Source organism: Leucoraja erinacea, chromosome 33 (assembly GCF_028641065.1).
Source record: "Leucoraja erinacea ecotype New England chromosome 33, Leri_hhj_1, whole genome shotgun sequence".
NCBI classification, from domain to species: Eukaryota; Metazoa; Chordata; class Chondrichthyes; order Rajiformes; family Rajidae; genus Leucoraja; species Leucoraja erinaceus.
The window spans coordinates 11,143,386-11,167,579 of NC_073409.1; the positions used below are offsets into that span (position 1 = coordinate 11,143,386).

At 41.0% G+C, this 24,194-nt stretch overlaps 1 protein-coding gene across 6 annotated transcripts in view; it reads right to left on the minus strand.

Annotated features, from left to right (window-relative positions):
* Positions 1–106: 106 nt before the first annotated feature.
* The window catches only part of pde8a (phosphodiesterase 8A), a 74,084-nt gene continuing 49,996 nt past the window's right edge, over positions 107–24,194 (minus strand). For 2 of the 6 annotated variants that reach the window (XM_055661293.1, XM_055661295.1), the window contains exons 13-21: positions 23,848–24,012; positions 21,314–21,356; positions 18,165–18,294; positions 16,475–16,673; positions 15,254–15,471; positions 6,741–6,879; positions 3,674–3,838; positions 1,900–2,029; positions 107–727 (exon numbers count right to left, since the gene is read on the minus strand). In XM_055661293.1, coding sequence (XP_055517268.1) covers positions 648–727; positions 1,900–2,029; positions 3,674–3,838; positions 6,741–6,879; positions 15,254–15,471; positions 16,475–16,673; positions 18,165–18,294; positions 21,314–21,356; positions 23,848–24,012 — 1,269 coding nt within the window. In that variant the 3' untranslated portion in view covers positions 107–647. Of the gene's footprint in view, positions 728–1,899; positions 2,030–3,673; positions 3,839–6,740; positions 6,880–11,178; positions 11,325–15,253; positions 15,472–16,474; positions 16,674–18,164; positions 18,295–21,313; positions 21,357–23,847; positions 24,013–24,194 lie in introns of those variants that run through there. The other 4 variants (XM_055661294.1, XM_055661292.1, XR_008726107.1 and 1 more) reach the window with 3 other exon arrangements.

The window sequence follows — 24,194 nt, forward strand, 5'->3', positions numbered from 1 at the left end:
TGCATCAAAATCTTGTCAATTTATGTTATTTGATAGAATGCTTTGGCTCTTTAGTTATATAAATTCATAGAAAATATTAAACATCTAACAAAATAAATAAAGATTATCTAAATCATAATAGTTAATGATCACATTGGAAAAGTTTCCTTTAAAACATTTATCCCGAGGTTCATATATATATACTTTTTACAAACTATAAACTGTTATCAGTAGTGCTCAGAAATGAGGGAGTGCTTCTTCCTACGATCCGAAAAACAAGCAGGATACGGGTCCCTACACATCTAGGTCTCCGACGACATTTTGCATTCCTCAGTGGCACAGTCTTGTTTAGTGCAGGTGATGAGACAACCTTTGACCCAATGGGTTGTGACAAGACCAGAGGTAGCTAGCACAGGAAGGAGGTGAGACAGTCAGACTGAGCTTTGACAATTGTGCAGCATATTTCTGCAGCAGTTGGTTTGATTTCTTCATTCTTGCTTGACAACTTGACACTGGCGCAGGATGAGTGCTAATCCACAGTAAGAATCACAGCTGAGTAGGAGTGTGCATCCCTGCTATCCCAGTCTCTCTAGGAGGATCATTCTGGACAAGTCAGAGCAGAATGACAACTCATGGCCTAGTCACTGCTGACAGGAGGATGGAAATAGTCAGTTATTTTCACTCAGTTTTTTCCAGTATTCAAAGTTCTTCTCTAGGTGTTTTATCAGGTTAGGCAGGTCAGCAAACTCTGCAGGCAGAGAGAGACAAGGTCAGGCAGTGATGGCCAGGACAAAGCTAGGTATGTACAATAAACAGCTCAGTGTTAACCTAAGATGAAGAGGCTGCAGAGAGTACACTGCCACTTGGAGACATCCCAAAGCAGGCACCAAAAGTTCTCGGTGATCACTAATGTAACGTTTGAGACCACGTAAGGCCCTGGTGTGACTAGCACAAGCAGAAGGAAAACACGTCCGACATCTTGTAAGTATGATTTATTCCGCCCCACCCATGGACACTTCTCCAATGTCACCTGCTCTCGATCACGAGGCACGGCCCTTTATATTAAAGGGGCACTGGCATTTACATATACAGCACATCTCCCCCATTACTTTAATTACAATTCTCCCCCTTCCCTTAAATTACCTGATTTATTCCGCCCAACCCACGGATACTTCTTCAAGGTCACCTGCTCTCGATCACGAGGCACAGCCCTTTATATTAAAGGGGCACTGGCATTTACATATACATCACAACTAATAAATGGAAGATTGAATAAAGAGGCACAGCTTCAGCCAAACAGTGGAGTGTGGGATGGGGTGAAGGTCCTACCCATCTGGCAGAAACACATCCAACGTGCATCAACGCACTTGGGAAACGAGTGAAATGAAATTGGCGATTGGATGAGTTGTGGACATGGAGTGGTGGTGACACCAGCATTAGCTGGCTTGGCCTGTTGCTCATCTCATGTTGATAGCTATGTGATGTGTCATGTGCTTTAACAGCAGGTAGTGGCAAGAAGAGCCTGTGACACAAGTCCAGTTACTGCTTGACTGCACACATGCACCTACAGGCGGGAAATAGATTCACTGAACACCAATCTTTGTACAGTGCAAGGCACAGTATACTCCCATGCCATTGTTTGACTCCACCATACTCTCAATGTCTAAATGCATCAGTTGGTGAGAAGTTGTCACGAAGATGAGGTTTTTATCCCATCTTGTCTAGGTGGTCATCTCATAATGGAATCCCTGCAACTAACAGTGTTTTGAAAGAGGATGGAAGTCAAAGGAAACAAGGGGATGAAATGAGAACAAAAGGTTTGCAAAGGCTTCAAATTGAATGGTCAAATACAGCTTGCAAATGATTACATAATTAGATGAAATACAGTAAAGTCTGTTCTGGAAATATGCAGATACTTACCATCCCAGGAACTGAGCATATCTGTTATAAAATAATCAATGAAAGAGATCTGACTCTTGGGGATGTCGCAGTTCTTTCTGTCAAACAGAGGCATTACCACAGGGAGGCCTTTTTCTTTCTCGTCGTCAGTCTGTGAAAGAGAGACCAGACCATTGAACAAAGGATTAAGGATTAACTAATCTATAATATCTAGTGTGTGAAAGAATACTACGCAATATGCACAGCATTAATGAGTTCACCAATTGGTTGGAATGTGCCCTGGCCCACAAGTTTTCTATATAGGAGTTTGGTACTTGGAGCAGGGAAGTTGGAGGAACAAAAATGAAACATGGCCATGTGAATATACTATCTAGCACACCTCAGGTGGCATGTGATAAAGGATTGCACTGGACTGGGGTAATATATCCTCTCAAGGCAAGACAAGGCAACACCTGCAAGTGAGATCAGGCGATCTGGTTTGTAAAGACATCCTTTGTTAGTCACAGGATTTCTACTTCTATTTCCAGTAATTAGTTGGAATAAATCTGTCTGGTCATTCGATGAGGCAGCTGCTTCCCTAACAGGAATGTTGTCTTCTTGACAGGAATCTTGTTTTCAAACAAAATAGAGGGGCTTTCTCTCAACTTGTTCCCCACAGGCACAGGAATGGAAAATAAGAACAGCCGAGTCCACAAAATTCCCATATTTCTACATGCATTGTGCAATTTGTCAGATCAGTTTTGAATCATTTCCTTGATGTCCTGGTCATAGGCCTTCTTAATTTTCATTTTTTAAAGGACCAGAAAAAAGCAAATGAAACAACGAAAAGCTTTTGACCTGCAATCTTTTAAAAATCACTTACTTCAAGGTGCCTTAAGATATTGTTCATTTTGGCAGGAAAAATAAAATAATGTATTCTAAATGGGCCAGAGTCTGCAGAATTCTGGGTTGAAGAGGGATCGAGGGGTCTTAGAACACTTGTAAAAATCAAGAAGGTACATCACGAATTAGGAAATCTAACAATGTTATGGATCATTGTAAGGGCAATTAAATACAAAGTAGAAAGGTTATGCCTCATTATAAAGGACACTGGCGAGTCTACACCTGTAATCTGGATTTTCTTGTATTGGACATAGTTTGGAGAAGGTTTACTTGAGTGATGATTGGAATAAGTGGATTGGAAGGTTAATCTTGTGTCCAATGGAGTGACAGGCAACTTGGTTGAAACATGCAAGTTCTGATGGGCACCAACATACAGTGTTCAAAGCACATTTCTTGTGGGAGAATCAAAACTCGTCGTCACTGCTTAAAGCACTGAGATTGAGACAAAGTGGAAGTCTTTGGATATCTCCTCAAAGGATGATGAAAGCAAAGTCTCTGAATATTATAGTAGACGATGATAAACAACAGGATGCAAGATCACTGGAGCAGGGAACACAGGATTAAGGTTACGCTAGGATCAGCCAAGATCTTGACGAGCAGTGGAGAGGATTTGAAGGTTAGCACCTGATTCTCCTCCAATACATGTGATTGCTTAGCAGAGGTAAAAGATTTGGCCAACAAGAGATGTCAAACAGGATCAGATGACAGAACTCTGATAGGAAGAGTTGAAGATGCTGAATCGTGGGATGCAGGTGTGCCATTTGTGGAGGGGAAGGAGAGTTCAGGAAGAGAAGTTTTAAAAGGAACCTGATATTATTTTATGATTAAAATTTGTACTTGCCAAAACTGCTACTATTCTCAGTTCACTACAAAAAAACAGGGAAAGCATTAAATTAAAATTTCACTCCCACACCTGATCAGCGTACTCCTCTGAAATACGATGTGCCCACTCAATATACAGCTTCAGTGGTCTGCAGGGATTGGAGACATCAGCACATTTAATTAACATACGCATGATCAGAGTTCGGTTCTCAAGAGAGTTGGAAGATCTGGATATATTATTACTGCTGGGGCCAACCTGCAAAGGAAAACAAAGGTTTACTGTAAACGCCAAGCAAAACAAGGGCTCGTGTGAGAGCCACATGCTGCACACCTCCCATAGCTGGACTGAAGGTGAACAGAGGTCCCAAGTGCATATGTTGATAAAATCCTTCACCCTCCTGTCAGCAGGTTCTGGAGGAGCCTTCCTCATCACTGTACCACATGCCCTGTCCCAGGCTTGCTGCCCCCCCCCCCCCCCCCCCCCCACTGCAAGACTGCCAGTTCCTCCACCCAACCCAAAGGCACGTCTTTGAGGAGAGAAAGATTCCACCAGCTTCCGAAAATCAGCAGCTCAGTTCCAATTTCAACCATGCTTGAAATGACTAGAATTACTATCTAACAACAAAATCCCAGCTGGGAAACAAAAATGCACTGCATGGAAGGAGGAATTAATTATGAAGAGTTTCTACAACCACTAAATTCAGGTCAGGAACACCACACATCCACCCGCATACACCACATGCCACGATGTTTGGCCGGTTATATGCCCAACTTGCAGGTTAGCTGGCAATTCATGGGATGGTGTTTGGCACTAGACGTACAGTTGGTGCAAGAACTGACCAGGACGGCAAGTACCAAGACAAGACATGACTCGTAGGAGAGAAACACTTACATCGTTTGGGAAAGAGCAGATTCAGTTCACTGGACTACTGTCTCTCGTTGCATGCGATCATCTACTGCAAAGAAACTGAATGCAGTTTTCTTCACCAGCTGACATGCAGCCACATTATTTGAATGCTTTTGAGCTGCTGGTGATGAAGAGTCAGCCTGCTCCAGGCATTTAGACATACTTGTTCTCTGTGGATGAACTGGCTCAGTGAACAGTGTTTCCATTACCAGAACAAACTATTGATTAGTGCCTGAAGAGTGCAGCAATATAGGCCCACAATGTTCATTGCAAAATCTCCTCCCATGTTTAACCTAAGCTCTGTGCTTCATACCGGGGTTGGGAAAGTAGCTATAACCATTACAGCATGGGAAGGGGTTCTTCAATTTACCCACTATTGCATCATGTGAAACTGAATGTAGACCAAGGTCATTCCTCGGATGTTAGCATCACTGAGCAATCCATCATTCAGTGCCATCTTGTAAATGGAAATCAAAATCAAAAGAAAACTGACACTGCAAATCTAAAACATAATAAAATGCAGGAAATACTCAGCGAGTCAGATCGTATTAGCGGGATGAGAAACATGAGTCATGTTTTAGGTTCAAGACCCTTTGGTCAGAATCGGGAAGGAGAGAAAAAGAGCCATTTAAGTAACAGGAAGGGTGGGGGGAGGAGAATCTCTGATAGATTAAAACCAGGGTGCAAACAAGGTTATTTGGTCAATGAGTGAAAGGGAACAGTTAGAAAGCGAGACCATATCTGCAATTACTGCCACCTTCAAAGAGATTCCACCACACCTTCCCTTTCAGCAACTGGCAAGAAGGTTCCCTTTACGACTCCCTGGTCCACACTTGGTCCCACCAACCACCTTGTTTCATACACCACTTCCCTGGCAACTATAGGTGATGCAACACCTGGCCTTTCATCTCTTCCCATCCCGCTATCCAGGGGCCCATGTTTTAAATAAGTTAACTGTGAAGGCTGGCATGGTGGCGCAGCATTAGAGTTGCTGCGTTGCAGCGCCAGTGGACCCGGGTTCGATCCTAACTACGGGTGCTGTCTGTACGGAGTTTATACGTTCTCTCCGTGACCGCGTGGGTTTCCTCAAAGATCTTCGGTTTCCTCCCACATTCCAAAGACTTACAGGTGTAAATTGTCGCTCGTGTGTGTAGGTAGAGTCCACATCACAAGATTAGAAATTGTTCAGCCAGTGCTGAACACACTTCTCGGCATCTGCATACAATGGCGTCTTGTGCTTCGTGGTGGAAAGATAGGTGGAATCAGGACCGTGATGTGAACACTCCTTCCTTGACCCCAGGTTAGTGTTAATGTGTGGGGATCGCTGGTCGATCCGCCTGTTTCTGCACTGTATCTCTAAACTAAATTAAAGTGTAAGTTGCAAGCAAGGTAAACAGGTCAATGGGTGAATGAGTGCAACTAGAGAGAAAGAACATAGAAAAAACAATGCAAGCATGGCAAGTTTCCTTCTTAGACTATGAGAATCCAATGGCCTATGGACTAGGTGTGTGGTTAAAATGTCATCACAACATTTAGATTATGAAAAATGGAGCCCTTACATAAATATTGAATATCACGGAGTGAGATAGTGCAGTCCCCAAGCAGCAGATGCCACACGGTGGAATTGCAAGCTCCTTTTAGGATATGCATGGGTCTGGGAAGCCGAATCACTGGCAATTTGTCATTAGCTCTCAACAAAACTGGCCTGACCTTGAACCCAATCGTAGGGCTGCTGTTTAAAACCATAACATAAGCCTGCTCCACTGACAGGATTAGCCACATAGAATCCAGCTCATCACGCTGCTCAAGAAAGGAGATCATATCAGTTTGACCTAGAATATGTCTCTCACTGAGGCCGAGTCCAGTCTCTACTTCAGAGAAGGCATCTCAGAAAGCTCCAGGTAACAATGGCAACAACAGGTCTACACTGAAAGAGGCACTGACAAAATCTAGCTTTGATAAAAACAAGAAGGAGAAAGTCAATGTCAAGTCGATGACCAATATCCCTCTAAACCTTTCCTATCCATGTACCTGTCCAAATGTCTTTTCAATGTTTGCATTCACTGCAACAAATTAAAAATTACTTATCCAGAATTCATCACTAAATTTGTCTGAAATCAATAATGCATTTAGTTTTCAACTTTTATTTTGCCATTATATTACAGTGACTCTTTAGATTCTAATAATTTAAATACCCTTTATAAAGTGGAATACCACCACAGCAGGCAGCAGAGGTTCACACCATGCTTACCGTAATTGCACTATCATCAAATCCAGACAAAGGCTTAACGATGCAGTTCATAAATTTGTTGACATGTTCAAAGTGTTTTGTCATCTCCGTGGCAAGGATCATGTCAATGATATATTTTCGGAGGACTCTGTAATCGCTCCTGCCAAAACATTGTTCCCAATTTAGTATAAACTGGACTTGGCACAACATTCCAAGTTGCCTCACAGAAGTGTAATAAAAACACACTGATACCAAAGGTGACAACGGGTAACTTTTCAGCACTGAAGCAGACAGAGAGTATGCCCATGATAAGAAGATTGGCTTTTACGTTTTATGAGTTTATAGGAAAAGGGTGCCCCTGTTTTTATTGCCCATCCTAAATCTCGAGGTGGAGAAAGAAAACATTACCACAAGTGCACCAGTAATGGAAGCAAGACGTTGCGGGTAGAGGATGTGTTGCTGCATTTCACCAGGGGTGCCGCACGATTAGCAGCGTCTTTTTATTTTTAGTGCATGTTAAAAGTTTGAGTAAATGTTCTCCAGTTTGTTTTAATGGGGGATGGGGAGGTTTGAGTGAAACCTTTTTTTCCCAATTTCTTACCTTGGACGAGTTAGGCCAAAGGGCTTGTCTGTCTCAAAGGCTCCAAGAACATTCCTCACGCTATGCTGATATTAGGGTTCCCACCAATCCCACTTCACTTCATTACTACATTTTGTGTTTTTTTTTTTAATGTTAAGTACTCTGGACCTGGAATCAAGATCTCGGAGATATAACTTGAGGATTCTCGGAGTAAAGGAAGGACGAGAGGGTAATGAATCTCAAGCATGTACTTTTGTTACAGATTTACTCAAAGATGTCTTTGAACTGTCAGAAGAACCAAGAATAGACGTCGCTAACCGAGTTGGGTATGTTGCAAGAGGAAAAAATTATTCAAGACAGATAATCGTGAAATTCCGTGACATCTCTTCAGTGGAATTTATATTGAAAAAGATCACTCATGGCAAGAAGCTGACATACCATGGGGATAATGTACGAATATTTCGCAATTACTCTCCTGAGGTAGTCCAGAAAATGAGATTGTTTACACTGGCAAGACACACGTTGAGGGATGTCCCGGGAGTAAGATATGGAATTTACTTTCCCGGAAAAATGAAGGTATCTTATAACGGCGTTGAACGCTCATTTGCAGAGCCCGGAAAAGCTTTAAAGTATGCAGAGGACATCATTAAGAAAACATCGGGGCAAGCTGTCGACAAAGAAGAAGATTGAACTTTTTACAGAGTTTTGAACTGATTAAAATGGCCGAGCTAACCAGACAATTAAAAAGCTTATCTCGTTGGAATGTGTTATTCAGAGAGCTTGGTTATATTCAACCTTGGATGAAAAGCTCAAAGTTTAACCCCTTGGCACCTGCTTGTACGGTAGTTAACCCTTTGGTACCGGCTTGTATGATGTATGGTAGTTATAGAATGGGATATTATGTAAGAATCCCGGGGGGATATATATTGAAAAGTTTAGATTAGATTAAGATTGGATAAATTGGAAGAACATATATACTTATATAATCGTGTATATGTTGTGTTCTATATTTGTTTTGGGTTTTTTTTACTCTGTATGTCTCTTCCTGATAATTTTTTTTATTTTTTGTTTTTTCTCTCGGCTGTCACTGGCGCTGGTTTGATAAACTCATATAAGAACAGACAAAATATGAAACGGTATGTAACTTTTTATGAGGATTCACCAAGGGGGAGGAGCTCAATGTATAACAACATCACGGAGGTCTATACATTTTTTGCCATCATTGATGGCTATTCGTCCTTAAGGTATCTTCCCTTAGATACCTTAATAGCACCTTTTTTTTTAAAAGCACAATCAAGATTTTTATCTGTTTAATTTTTTTGAAAGTAATTGTATATCACATTCTCTTTTTCTTTTTCTAAGGCACTTTACAAGAAGGAGATGCAATATAAATCTAATAAACCGGGATGACCACCCAAGTCCTAAAATTCTGAGGTATTTGGTTGCACCATATGATTCAGGAATATTACCCTGATTACAATGCAAGACGATAGACAAATAAAGAATGGAGGAATTACATTTTGTAGTTGGAATATAAGGGGTGCCAACGAACCAATTAAGAGGGGTAAAATTTTTGCCCAACTAAAATCGTTGAAAAGCGACATAATGTTTTTATAGGAGACACACATGAAACAACAAACACAAATAAGATTAAAGGCGAATTGGATAGGCCAAACATACTACTCCTCATTTACTTCTAAATCTAGGGGTACAGCTATTCTTATTATGAAAGGTATTCCTTTTAAATTAAAGAATACTATATCAGATAAAGAGGGAAGGTATATTATAGTCTCGGGTGAAATTTATGCAACCCCACTAACTTTGATAAATATTTATGCTCCGAATTTTGATAACCCCCAATTTTTTGATAAAATTATTGACATAATATCAGTTTAATTACCAAAATGTGATAATAGGGGGGGGACTTTAACTGTGTTTTAGATTCATATCTAGATAAATCATCAAAACAAAAGAAGAGTAATTTAAAATCTAAAACTAGCGAACTTCTAAATACATATATAAAAAATACTAATATAATAGATGTATGGAGATCTGCTGATCCAGTTGGAAGGGAATACTCGTTTTACTCTCCGGTGCATAAAACTTATTCAAGAATTGATTCTTTTTTAGTGGATATGAAATTAATGCTATATACAAACAACCCAACATACCACATTAGTAGTATCTCAGATCACTCTCCGTTGACATTTTCAGTAAAATTTGAGGGAATGCCGGGTAAAAACATTTTTTGGAGGTTTAATACACATATTTTAAATGACGTGCAAGGCTATCAATATTTAAAACAACAAATGAAACTTTTTTTCGATACAAATGATATACCAGGTACTTCGCCTTCTTTATTATGGGAAACTTTTAAGGCATTTATGAGAGGAATTATAATTTCATATCAAAGTTTTCAAAATAAAAAGAATAAGACAGAACAATTGTTGTTAGAACAAGAAATCAGACAGTTAGAGTTGGATAATGCCAAAGATTCCACGACAGATAAACACAATAAGATAGTATTACTGAAATTTAAACTTAATCGAATTTTATCGGCAAGAGTAATAAGACTATTCCAAATTACAAAACAGGAACATTTTGAGTTTGGTGACAAACCACATAAGCTTTTAGCTCGCCAATTGAAAAAAACAAGAAAAGGAAAATACTATAACCAAAATTAAATCAGAGAAAGGTGAATTACTAATACTACCTAAAGATATTAATAATAGATTTGCCCAATTTTACCAAAACTTATATATATCTAAAATTAAAATAGAAGATAGTAAAATAAAAAAAATTCTAGATGACTGTAATCTTCCAATACTGGACCTTTTGGAACAAGAGGAACTAGGAGCTCAAATTACAATCAAAGAAATAGGTGAAACAATAAAATCGCTGAAAAATGGTAAGACACCGGGACCAGATGGTTTTAATAATGAATTTTATAAAAAAATTTCAGGAGATAACGACCCCTTATTTAGTTAATTTATACTCCCATGCTTTTAAAGAAAACAAACTACCTGAAACACTAACAGAATCAACTACAGGTGCACAACCTTTTATCCGAAAGCCTTGGGACCAGACACTTGTCGGATTTCGGACATTTTCGGATTTCCGAATGGAAGATTTTTAGCGTAGATTAGGTAGGTAGCGCGGGCGGCTTGAAAAGTCTGGAGCAGCTGCCTCCTCCCCGGAGAATCATTGCATAAATATTAGTCAGTTAGTTTGGAGGGATTTTATGTGGTGGTGGTAGAGTAGGGGTGAAGGGGGAAGGGGGAAACTTTAATTCTTAGTCCCTACCTGGTCGGCGACTCCCAACCTCGCGGAGCTGGGGGCTCCGTCCGGCCGCGGGCTGCGCCGGTTGGAGCTCCGACCCCGGCAACTCTACCCCTGGCTGCGCGGCTCCAAATCCAGCGACGCTCCGCAAATGTTGGGGAGTCGGCGGCCACAGCGCTCCGGAGCTTGCCGCACGGCGACCCGGTAAAGGCATTGCCCGCTCCCAGTTGGTGTCCCAGCGCTGCGACGCCGCCGACTCCCAACATTCTCGGAGCTGTGGTGTCCGGCCGCGGGCCGCGCTGGATTTGGAGCGCCTCGCAGCCAGGGGTAGAGTTGCCGGGGTCGGAGCTACAACCGGCGCCACCCGCAGCCTGACCGGCCACAGCGCTGCGGAGCTTACTGCACGGCTACCCGGTAAGGCATTGACCGCTCCCCGCCTCTCCGACCAGGTAGGGGACTAAGAATTAAAGTTTACGCCTTCACCCCTCCCTTCACATAAAAGCCCTCCAAACTAACTGACTAACATTTAAGCAATGATTTACAGATGTTTAAGCGTCTCCCGGTCTCCGGGGAGGAGGCAGCCGCTACAGTGGTACAGACCTGGGTTGACCGTTGGTTGTTTCGGGTCAAGTTTGGCGGCAAACGCGAGCTTTGGTGCGCAGACGACATCTGGAAAAAAAATGGCCGGTTTTCGGAGTTTTTCGGTTTCCGGAACGCCGGATAAAAGGTTGTGCACCTGTATTACGCTTATTCCAAAAAAAGATAAAGATTTAGAAGATCTGGGCTCGTACAGAGCTATATCACTTTTAAATACAGATCAGAAAATATTAGCAAAGATTTTAGCAAGAAGATTAAGCAAATATATTAGTAAATTGATGAACCCTGATCAAACGGGGTTTATACCTAAAAGATACTCATTTAATAATCTGAGACGCCTGTTTAATATAATGTATTCGCATGAAGTAGAGAAAGAAGATATATCAATTATTTCTTTGGATGCAGAGAAAGCATTTGATCAGGTAGAGTGGCAATACTTATATAAAGTACTACAAAAATTTAATATGGGAGAGAATTTAATAACATGGGTAAAATTATTATATGATAAACCGATGGCAAGAATTTTAACTAATAACATGTTATCTCAAAAATTTCAACTAACAAGGGGTAATAGGCAGGGATGTGCACTATCACCCCTGCTATTTGCCCTTATGATAGAACCCCTGGCTGAAAGTATAAGAATTCATCCGAATATTCAGGGCTATAATACCAGGGACTCAAAGAATAAAATCTCATTATATGCAGACGATATACTTTTATATATTACAAAGTCACAAACGAGCATACCAAATTTATTAAACTTAATAGAGGAATTTGGGTCTTTTTCTGGATATAGAATAAACTGGAACAAAAGCAAAATCATGACATTAAAACCTCAAGAACCTACACACTTATTGAAGTTCCCCTTTAAAATCGCAACAGAAAAATTTAAATATTTGGGTATTCAGATTACTAGAAAATATAAAGCATTATTCAAAGCTAATTTCATACCTTTATTAAATAAACTTAATACACTGATTAAATTTTGGAAAACACTTCCCTTGTCATTATTAGGTAGAATAAATGCAATAAAAATGATCTTCCTACCACAATTACTATACCTATTTCAGTCTTTACCGGTATATATACCAAAATATATATATTTTAAATTAGACTCTAACATTACAAATTATATTTGGGACTATAAATCACATAGAATCACAAAAAAACACTTATGTAAACCAAAAGAGGTCGGGGGACTTTCATTTCCGAATTTTATGTATTATTACTGGGCAGTGCATATTAAGAATATGATTTATTGGTTGGATAGTTCTACCCAACAGACAGAATGGATAAAAATGGAGAAGGAGGATTGCCATCCTTGTAATATAGGAATGATCCTCTTTTCCCCCAAAAAACTGAATAACACAATATATAAGAAGAACCCAATTATATATGGTACAATAAGAATTTGGAAACAAATAAAATTATCTTTAAAATTAAGAAATCTATCACTGTTAATGCCAATAGCGAACAACCCTTTATTTAAACCATCTCTTATTGATAAGACATATAACCAATGGGAAAGTCTCGGAATTAGAAGGATCAGGGATATGTACGAAATGGGAAACCTACTATCATTCCAACAACTACAATTAAAATTTAAATTGAAAAACAACCAATATTTTAAATATCTTCAGATTTGCGACTTTGTGAAAAAATATATACAAGGATATCAAAAAGTAACTCCTGACTTATTGGAAGAAGCAATGAATATTGAAGCTGACTCACAAAAATTAATATCCTATTTATATAATAATATTCTAAATATAGACCTACCATCGACAGAGGTACTTAGAGAAGAGTGGGAACGGGAATTAATGATAAAAATTACGAAGGTTAAATGGGAAAAATACCTGATATATATTCACAAATGTTCAATTAATGTACGACATAATCTAATTCAATTTAAAATTGTACATAGATTATATTATTCAAAAACAAGATTGAACAAATTTTATCCAAATATATCCGCCACTTGTGATAAATGTCTAGCCCAAAAGGCAACTATAACACACTCCTTAGTTTCCTGCATAAAACTTTATAGATTTTGGAATGATATTTTTGAAATACTTACAAAATTATTCAAGACAAGAATGGAACCTAATACTGAAATGATTATATTTGGTGTAATGGAAGATGGGAATAAATTGAACACATCTCAAAATCTATTCCTTAACTATGGTTTAATAATAGCAAAAAAATTAATACTTAAATTTTGGAAGGGTACATCAATACCAACGCTTAAAATGTGGATTGCAAGTATGTTGGACACCGCTCATCTTGAGGAAATGCGATTCCTCCTAATGGATAAATCAGACCAATTCATAACGAGTTGGTCTCCATTCGTCGTTTTTTTGGAATCATATGGTGCAACACAATTGTAAAAAATAACTGTTTCAGGACTGGACGAGGGTTGGTCAAGATTATAAATAATGATCTCCTTTTCTTTTCACTATTTTCTCTCTCAACTTTCTTCATTTACTCGTTTTCTTTCTTCACACACTATATATTTCACATCTTTCTATCCTTTACTATCTAACTTCTTTTTCTTATTCTCATCTTTTTTCAATGTAACAAAAAAAAAAAAAAAAAGTGTACATAAAATGTATTATGAAAATATATATTAGGCACTTTGGTGCCATATGACTGTGCTTACTTCTAATAAAATAAAATATTAAAAAAAAAAAAAAGATTTTACTTCGGAGTCACGTGAGTGACTACGTGAAGAACCCCGCCAGGACGCATGCATTTCATATCGCTACACGCATTGCGAAACAGTCATGCAGGTGAAACGACGTTCCCCCTCAGCGGCAGAATTTAAAAGCCGGGAACTGCAGGTAAGAATTACTCTGCGTTCTTTTTTGTTCCACTTACTGTGTTACAGGTGGAGCCAATGGACAGGACAAAGAAAAATAAGAAGGCTGCGACAAAGCTGGCGGGGGAGGACTGCGGAGTTGCGGGCAGCCAGCAGCGGCCAACGGCACACGAATTGCCCGTAATGCGAACAGCTGTGCCCGACTTCGCCCCCGCACCGGCCAGATCTACACCGCGGCTGGGCGGTAAGGCAAAGCAAAAATCTGATAGAGTCGTTGACTCCGATGAGTCCGACTTTCAGCAGCCGCGAGCGGCCAGTGACCGAGAGCATTGGAGCGGCTGATGGAGCAAATGCTCCATCGTGACAGGCTCCGGGAGATGGAGGGTAGTCACTGTGGGCAATTTGTAAGTCCTACAGCAGTAGCTTCTCCCTAGTCAGAGGGGAGTACTGGGGGTCAATTCTGGGCTGACCCTGAAGAGGGGTTTGCAGAACAAACACCAAGTGTGTGAGGGGTGCAAGAAAACGAAAATTTTCTGGACATGGTGTCCCAATTCATACAACCAGACCTAACTGGCCAAAACCTGGAACCAAAACTAGCTGCCAGTATTGACTATATGTCATTTAAGCAGCTACAAGGACAGGCATGCAGAACCCCGTGAAACGCCTTGCTAAAATCCATATACACATCTAGAGCTCTGCCCTCAAGCTTTTTGGTTATATCTACAAAAAAACTCAGATTCTTGAGTCACAGTCTCCCACATACAAAACTCTTCCAAATCAGCCCTTGCCCATCTAAATACATGTATATCTTACCCTCAGAATACTCTCCATGGTAAGTTTCCAACTCACAGGTATTAGCGTCACTGGCCCACAGTTCCCAGGCTTTTCCTTGCAACCCTTGAAGGCACAACATTTGTCAACCTCCAGTCTTCTGACACGTCAACTGTATTTAATGAACCAAAATCTCAGCTGAGCATCTGCAATTTCTTTTCTAGCTTCCCACAGTGTAATTGGATATATCTGATCAAGCCTGGGAGATTTGTCTACCTTCATACGCATTAGGAACTTCAGCACCTTCTCGACCGCAATACTAACTGCCCTCAAAACACTTCCATTGACTGCCAAAGTTCCCCGGTCGGTCCTCATGTGCAGGTGCAGCTACACGGTTCTATTTTACACCTTTTTTTGAGAGAACTGCAGTGCGATTCGTTGGATGTAGCAGGCAACCAGCCCCTTCCTGCATGGGTGCAATCCACTCACCTCTCCATGTTCTTGAAGATATTACATTTGTCATTCCGAATTGTCAGCTGGAACGTCAGTGCTGCATGGTGACTCTCCAGTACAGCCATGTCATTGTAAAGGACAGCCAGATCAGTGCCTGCGTTGCACAGGAAAGCATTTGTCCGGGCAGGATGATCAATATCATGGACAATGGCAGAAATAATAGATGCTACTTCAGCAGTATGGTCCAATCTTTGCTGCACAGCAATAGATAGAAACAATAGTAAAAACCTGAAGACATCCACAACACAATAATGCAAGCAGTTAATAAACAACCTTTGCAGCAGTAATTCTGCAATTCAGCTGCAATTAATGGGCAATACTTTAAATAGAATATTTTTTAGTGTATGCTTCATATATACAGAATCTCTTTATACAGACAACCTTTGCATTATAGAAACATAGAAACATAGAAATTAGGTGCAGGAGTAGGCCATTCGGCCCTTAGAGCCTGCACCGCCATTTAATATGATCATGGCTGATCATCCAACTCAGTATCCCGTACCTGCCTTCTCTCCATACCCTCTGATCCCCTTGGCCACAAGGGCCACATCTAGCTCCCTCTTAAATATAGCCAATGAACTGGCCTCAACTACCCTCTGTGGCAGAGAGTTCCAGAGATTCACCACTCTCTGTGTGAAAAAAGTTCTCCTCATCTCGGTTTTAAAGGATTTCCCCCTTATCCTTAAGAGGGGGGGGGGGGGGGGAGAAGGGAAAAATTGAGGTACATTTTTAGAAAATTGCCTATACAGCGATTTTCTGTAACATGAAGCCGTGTTCTCTGTGCATGTGTCAAAAACAAAGTTGGAAAAAAATACATTTTGTGTTTTCCTACTTTTCTTCACATAAACCCTACAAGAATAAATTTTATTCCTCAAATTTTTGGGTAACGATTTGGTAATTCCAAAAGGACACATTTCTGTTACACAAATGGCTGTAACACAAGGGTTGCCTGTAGCCAGTTTCTAAAGTGGATTCCCCAAAAACATTGCAGGATCATCTCCAGGCAAAGGAGCAGCTGGGGAGAGGTTGACACCCACAGGTGAGTGAGGAATTGAGAAAAAGTTGGCCTTTCAAGCAACATCCACAATACAAGATAAGTGTTAAAAATAACTATCATGACCATAGGCTGAGCTAGTTTACCAGTGAAAGGCCTTTAACGAAAAAGGAATGTCATTTATAGGAAGCACATTAACTCACCTTAACATTTTCCTTACTAAGGAAATAAGCTGTTGCATGTAACACATCTGCAGCATGCGTCGAGTTGTGATACATATTTGACGAGATGTAACTTGATTCAATAAGGTTTATCCAAGAGCGAAAAGTCGTGTCAGAACAGCGCAAATATTCACAGACTCTAAAACGTGAGCATATTTTCAGCCCAAGATAGACGAGAGGCCTAGATCAAAAGATGATAGAAAATTAGACAGAATGTCCAGTGCCTCTTTGACCATAATCATTTCAATACCCTTCAGAAAGAGGAATACCACCATACATCTGCTAAACATTAATCTGACCAAAGATGTAACTGAGTGCCTGATATTCACAGCAGGCAGCAGAGGTTCACACCATACTTACCCCATGGGGGGGGGGAAGAATGTACCCCAATATCCATCCAGATAATTTCATTCTACCTACCTCATGTCACAGCTTCCAACTTTTAAGCCATGTTACACTGAATTATTATGGAAAATATTCCGCACCAAGAAAGAGTGAATCATGTTTTGGAACAACTCTGTTCAAACATTGAAGACTTCCATGCTCTTTGTGTTTCTGGTTGCTGGTTAGGAACTTCACGCCCTGTTTATTCTATGTCACTTGGATAATCCGGGTCAATTCCAGTGACCACACTGTGTACAGTGAGGCCTCCAGTGACAGCAGCTGGTATGCTGGGTTTCTGAGCTGCAGTGGCATCTGAAGTCATTGTGGTGCATTTGAGGAAGAATACTTCCTGAATAGAGTGCAGGGTGTCCATCACACTGACCAGGAGGAACAGGCAGGTGGTCCAATAAGGTAGGAAACCCAAAAGGTTACAAGACAGCGATTGGTCAAGTGAATGGGCTAAGACCGGCAAACGTAATATAACATGGATAGGAATGGTTTAGAGGGATATGGGTTAAATGTATGCAATTGGAACGGAGTTAGATAAGCATCATAGTTGCCTTGGATGAGTTGGGCAGAAGGGCTTGTTTGCATGCTGCTTGACTATGATACCTAAATCAGAATCCTATTTATTGATCAAATCTCCACCTTCAACACTATAATCGCAACTAACCTCATCTACAGACTGTTGAACCTAGGACTCAGCACCCATTGTCCAACTGGATTCTTGACTTCTTGACCCAAGGACTGCAATCATTGCTATTGCCACCCCTCTCTCCCCCATCTGGCTCCATCTGCCCATTAACACGCCATTTGCTTCTTCACTACCATTCTACCTGTGTCAGCACTTCTAGGAAACTATGTGCTCTCCGTTCTACACCTGCCATTTACTGTAATCATATCCTTATTTGATAACCAAAATTCATCAAATTGCACTTGTCAGGATTAAATTCTATCTGCCATGCTCTATCCAATTTACCAACCAATCTATATTGTGCCGTAGACTTGGATAACCTTCCCCATTATCCACAACAGCACTATTTCTTGTGTCATCTGTAAACTTGCAAATCACATCTCCTACATTTTTATTGCAAAGAAGAGTAATCCAATGGTTACAAATGTCCATCGAAAACCATCTTCTGCCACTACCCTCTGCCTCCCATCGTCAAACTGTTTCATTTCAGGACTTATACCAAGCAGATGTAGATCTTGGATTGTTTTGATGTGAATGTTTGACATCAAAACTCCCTCACTGATCTGCTTATCATTCTCAATTTTTTAATTTTACCTTCTTTGTGTCGCAGCCTCCAATTTAAATATATCAAAATCCCAACTCTCCTCATTTTCCAGCAATTCACTTATCGTTGTAGGGGTATCAATGGTCAAGGTAGAAATTTGCAACTGAGTGTTGCTTGCATCTGGGAGAAAAGAAACCACAAAATAATTGATAAACTAAAGAACATCACAGGTAACTCTACATGCAGCAAGGTTGTTCACTCAAGTTTATAGACCCCAAGTAAAAGCAGAAAATGCTAGTGGCTCAGCCACATGCATGGAAAGAATTGACACTTCAAGTTAAAGACCTCTCATCAGAACTGGCAAAGGGCTTTTGACATAAAAATGTTGACTCCACCTCTTTCCATTCACACGACTCATGCCAGGTTCGGTAGTGTACAAAGTTGCTTACATCAAGAAGAAAGGCTACAAGGCACATTGACAGTGCAAAGGAGTCGTGACATGGGAGTTTGATATTGAATCTGCAAGGACTTCAATTTGGATTCAGGGAAAATAAATGAATATATTTTATTGATGGTGAATGTTATTCAAATTAGGAATAAAGACACCGAAATCATATGTGTATGAAGAAACTGCAGATGCTGGTTTAAACCAAAGATGGACAAACTGCTGGAGTAACTCAGCAGGACAGGCAGCATTTCTGGAAAGAAGGAATGTGTGACATTTCAGGTCGAGACCCTACTTCAGAAATCAAATGGAATTTGAACATACTTCTTTACATTATATTCCACGCTACAGCAAGTTAAGAACTTTACCAAAACCCTATTCTTTGTAATGGAAGAAATTAGATAGAGTTTAATATGTAGCTCAACCATGATCTAACGAATACGTTCAGGAAGCAAAATGGCTTCCAGCTGTTCTGAGAGAAGAGCTCCCGAAATGCACAGGGACTTAGGTGACCAGATAGACAAACAATTAAAAGCTATTGTGTTAAAAATAATCAAAGATTAATGGAATTATGGTCTTTATCTCACTGAGTATTAAGATAAATTAAGAAGCATTGCTCTAATCCCATTTTTAAAATTAGCTACATCATTTAGATGCAAAGACATTTGCCATACATAAGGTAGTGGAAATTTACGATTTATGACCTCAAAAGCCTGCAGACACTGGGTCAATTAAAATTCTAATGACCACGATTTATAAGTTAGGCCAAAACATCCAGCGACACTGAGTAAGTGTCGGTAAATGGAGTTAAATTATATATCAGTCATAATCTAACAAGAGTGAAACAGACTAGAAGGTACACTCCTTGTCCCATTGTCCCTTTATCACAACCAGGCACATGCCGTGAGTAATTACTCAGGGTAGGCAGTCAGTCGGCTTTTAAAAAATCTTAAACCACGCATGCGCAGATTGTTCTCTCCGTAAGCTGTCAGTCGACTTTTATAAAGTCTTCAAAAGCCAAATCTCTTAATAAAGTACCGTATTTCCCGGCAATGAAAACACACCCTTTTTTGAGTTGCTAAATTTTGAAAGAAGGCTGGTGGGACATAGAATTTCTCATGCTCAAAAAAATAAAAATAAAGAAAGCAATTTTTCCAAGGCTTTCAAATCTCCTTCATTCTGAATGGGTGCGGGGTGGAGGGTGACAGCAGGTGGAGAGATGGTGGGAAAAATGGGAGCACACCGGGACAAGTTGAATCAGTTGTGATCTTATTGAATGACAATACTTGTTCAAGGGACCAATTGGGGGGAGAGTTCCCTTCACAGCGTGTGGAGAGTCTGGCCAGGGGTATAATTGTGGGGAGGGCAGGAGCGTTGAGAAGGAGGGGGTCGGGGATCGTGCCAGTAACTCTCACCACTGCCGCTGTGCTCCGGGCGCGGAGCCACCGCATTGTGACCGGGGAGGGAAGCATCTCGGGTGGTTGCGAGTGGTTTCGGGACCGGACAGCAGAACTGGACGCCACCTCAGCGCCTTTTGCTGGCCCGCTCACCTCTGGCAGTGCTCTCCGTCTGAACATCTCTCACCTGCCGCTCGCCGCTTCCCTCTTGTCTGCTGCTTCCCGCAAATCCTTAAATTCCGACAGCCGAGTAACCTCAATTGGTCCCTTGATCGCGCTGTCGGAATTTAAGGATTTGCAGGAAGCGGCTGACATGAGTGAGGCCGGCGCGCAGCAGGAGAGAGGTTTTCAGACTAGAGCACTGCCAGAGGTGAGCGAGGGCCGGCAGAAGGAGCTGAGGTGGCGGCCGGTTCCGCTGTGCGGTCCCGGTGGCTGCTCGCAGCCAGCCGAGCTACTTCTCCCCCCCGGCCACAATGCGGGGAGCATTGCGGCAAGTGAGTTGTTGGCATGATCACCGACCCCCTCCTTCTCAACGCTCCTGCCCGCCCCACAACTTTACCCCGGGCCAGACTGCCCACACACTGTGAAAGGAACTCTCCCCTCCTCAGTGGCGCTGCCCTTTTACAGCCGCTTCCCATCAGCTGCCAGCAATGAGGGATAGGTTTGGCTATCCCTCAGTACAACATCGTTCTTGATGTTGCTGTACTGACGGCTAGCCAAGTCTATCTTTCTTGGCTAACAACCTTCCAACTTCGGCTTCCAAGACGCATGTAAATTTTCGTGCCTTATTTTTGGGTAAAAAAAAAATAGCGTCTTCATTGCCAGGAAATATGGCATTTAAAAACATATAGCACCAAGAAATTTACTTACCACATCATTTGTACACAAACTCCATTCTTCTCTCTTTGCTTCTTAAGATACTCTTAAGATAATGGCAATCCATGTTTGGAAAACCCACCAAGAAACTTGCACTGCGCATGCGCAGTACTGCAAAGGCAGAATTTCAGCTGCCTTCAGTACCCTGGAAATTGACGGCTTGAAGCAGCGTCGACAGCACATCAGCTGCACAGACCTTTGCGTGTTACATGCACTGCGGATGAAAGGCATGGAGAATTATGCCTACCTAAGAGATCGATAGGCATTATTCTCCCATGCCTTTACTATTTATATTTAATAATTACCATTTTATTATTTTAGTCAGGGTAGGCAGTGACTAACTTGCCTACCCTGACGGCACATGTGTGATCACAACAAACCCATCCAAATTAATATCTATAGATCCTTGGTAATAAATGCAATGAAAAGCTCTTGCAAAACCAATAAGGGAATTCACAAAGATGAAACTAGACCAACTTACTTTTGAAGGCATTCATACGTCCACCTAGTGTCCTCAAGCTACCCTACAGGCACCAAGAGAGGAAAGTTACAATGGTCATGACATCACTCAATAATTTTGTACATGAGACCTCAAAAATGTTGCATTCCTGTTGAATGTGGTTTCAGCATTTGACAAATGACAGTCAACAGTCAGTATGGGTACCCAGATCAACAGGTTCAGTGCTCATTCCTGAGCATAGTTGTCACATCTTTGTTTTCTAGAGATTATGGAAACACTAAATAGCCGACATCTCTACCCATTTGGTAAAATATTAAGCAGTTCAGAGAAGACTGCAATATCTGAGAACTCGAGACCACAGAAAGCTTGGCTGGAGCCCCATTTCAAGTTAGATGGATCAATGCAAAATGGTACTTCCTCAGCACTCAGAAGGAAATTTTGTAGTGTCAGATCTGAGATGTGATGCACTGCTCTCACCCTTGTGAAAGAGAAACTGAAGAGTCAACCATTTTGTTTCAGAAGTATACCGACATTTGGTCAGAGACTAAACCTGTACTGAGGCAGCATCTATCTTGTTTCATTTATTCCTCCCCTTACCTACACCTATATCAGCAGCATCACTGGTAAAGATGGTGCACAGCCTCAAGCCTTCTGATACTTACTGAAGGTTGAATGATTACACATTATTCTATCGTGCAGAGTTCACTATCCCGATTATAGGGTGGGCAACAAAAACCATCACACAGCAGTGAAAATCAGGAAGCCTGACTAATTAAGTTACTCTCTCACACAAGTAGGCTCCTGCTTTCAAAATTGTGCACAGAACATTATGGTCCTAGATGAGAGCTCACAGAAGTCAATAGACTGCCAGCACAGCTCAGCAGAGATGACCACACACTAAGGGATAACTCCTTTGGATGCACTCCCACTGCTCGCCAGAGGCTCCCAAGATTCTTATATGAAATAGAAGTAGACCATTATTGACTTGTACCCGATCACAGCTAACCTTTTACTTCAGTATCATTTTCCTGCAGTAATCCCATATTCTTTGGTAACTAAGAACTGATATCTGGCTTGATATTCTGCAATTCTGCCTCCACAGCCTTCTTGTGTAGAAAATTAATCACCCTCGGAGAAGAAAAAAAATCTTCCCATCTCTGCCCTGCATGACTGACACCTTTTAGAGGTTGAGACTCTTGGGTTCTAGATACAGCAAGCCAGACTTTTGTTTTCAAATCCAATTACAATATTTTGTTTATTTACTTATTCATTTTACAGAATCTAGCTGTGACTGTAAGGTGAGCAATTGTCGCCGATCCCCAAACATCGTGGAGTAGGCGTGGTCGTGAGCAGCCATCTTAAACCACTCCAGGTCCTTCCCCTGACCACAAGAGATCCTTACCACAAGAGTCTATCATTCCAAGCAATCATTCTGATATTACTCTTTAATCGGCACAGATTGTATGTAGTCAATTTATTGTCAATTCTCAAAAGCACGAAATGAATTTTCCTCATTCTCACATTTATTACTGTTAAAAATAAAATCGAACTTTCAAAAAAAAGCACAAATACAGAAGTCCACGACACAACATAACATAGATGGCACCCAGGTGAGGACGGCACCATAGTCCAGCCAGCCTCCCCTAATGTTCATCTATGGATTCATTTAGAGTCAGGGGTAATTTCAGGCAATTAGCCCAACAAATGACACATCTTTGGGATGAGATTGGAAGCAGGTGCATGTGGAGAACCCACACGGTCTCAGGAAGAACATGCAAACTCCACACTGAGAATTAAAGGTCAAGATTAAATCCAGTGCCACTGTGCCATTCAGGATTTAGATCAGGCAACATTAAGGAACAGAGCATTATTTCCAAATCAAGATGGTGAGCGACTTGGTGGGCCCTAAACTTGTGGAGGGGGATATTCATAGTTTAAGACACGACCTGCTGGAAGTAGATTGGGAACAGCTACTAGATGGGAAAGTATCATTCATCACAGCATCTTGGTAATAATGACTGTTGGAGTTTGATCAGGGAAAAGGAGGAAACCTATGTCGGGTACAGAGAATTGATATCAAACGAGTTCTTTGAAGTTATAGAGAATATAGGAGAAAGGGCAAAAAGGGGCCATGAAATGATCTTGGTAAATCGGATTAAGCAGCATCTTAAAATCTTTTGTAACTGTATTAGAAGCAGCCTCTCCCTTCTGCCCTTTTTAAATAGAGAAAAAGTATTGACCATCCTCTAGTCTTCTGGTACCTCGTCTGTAGCTAGGAAATATGCAAAATTCTTCACCTGCCCCTCTTTACCGTACTGTTATATCCTAGCAAACTTTCCTCTTCCCTCTCAGTCACAATGAAGGATCTTGACCCAAAATGTCAATTTACACCCCTTGCCTCCACAAATGCTGCCCGACCCAGGGTTCAAGTGGTGTTTCCTCAAGATTTCAGCATCTGCAGTCTTTTCCAGTCCAGCAAAAGCACTGAAAAGTTAATTTTATTCGATAGAATTTTGTAAAATATTTCTAAAGAATATTGTTCAAGTTGAACTTACTGACATCAGGCCATCGACCAGATCACTGGTGTGTGGATCATCTTCATTGCGTCCAAGCCGTGGAGAGTATAATTCTGGAGTTTGGAGAATATCCAGCACACGATCTAAAGATGCAGCTACTGCGTCAGAGCTGTTCTCTTGCGCCACATTTATTATATTCATTACCTAAAAATGAAGTGTAATAAACTGATTAGCCCCTTGGAAGCATTTCAACCAATTAATATGCTATTTACATTCAGCACCCAATACGCTATTGGCAACTCACCTCCCCGAGTTATAGGCAAGCAGATTACCACCAATAACGCAAAGCTGCAATCGGCATACACATCATGTGTTCCATTCTACTG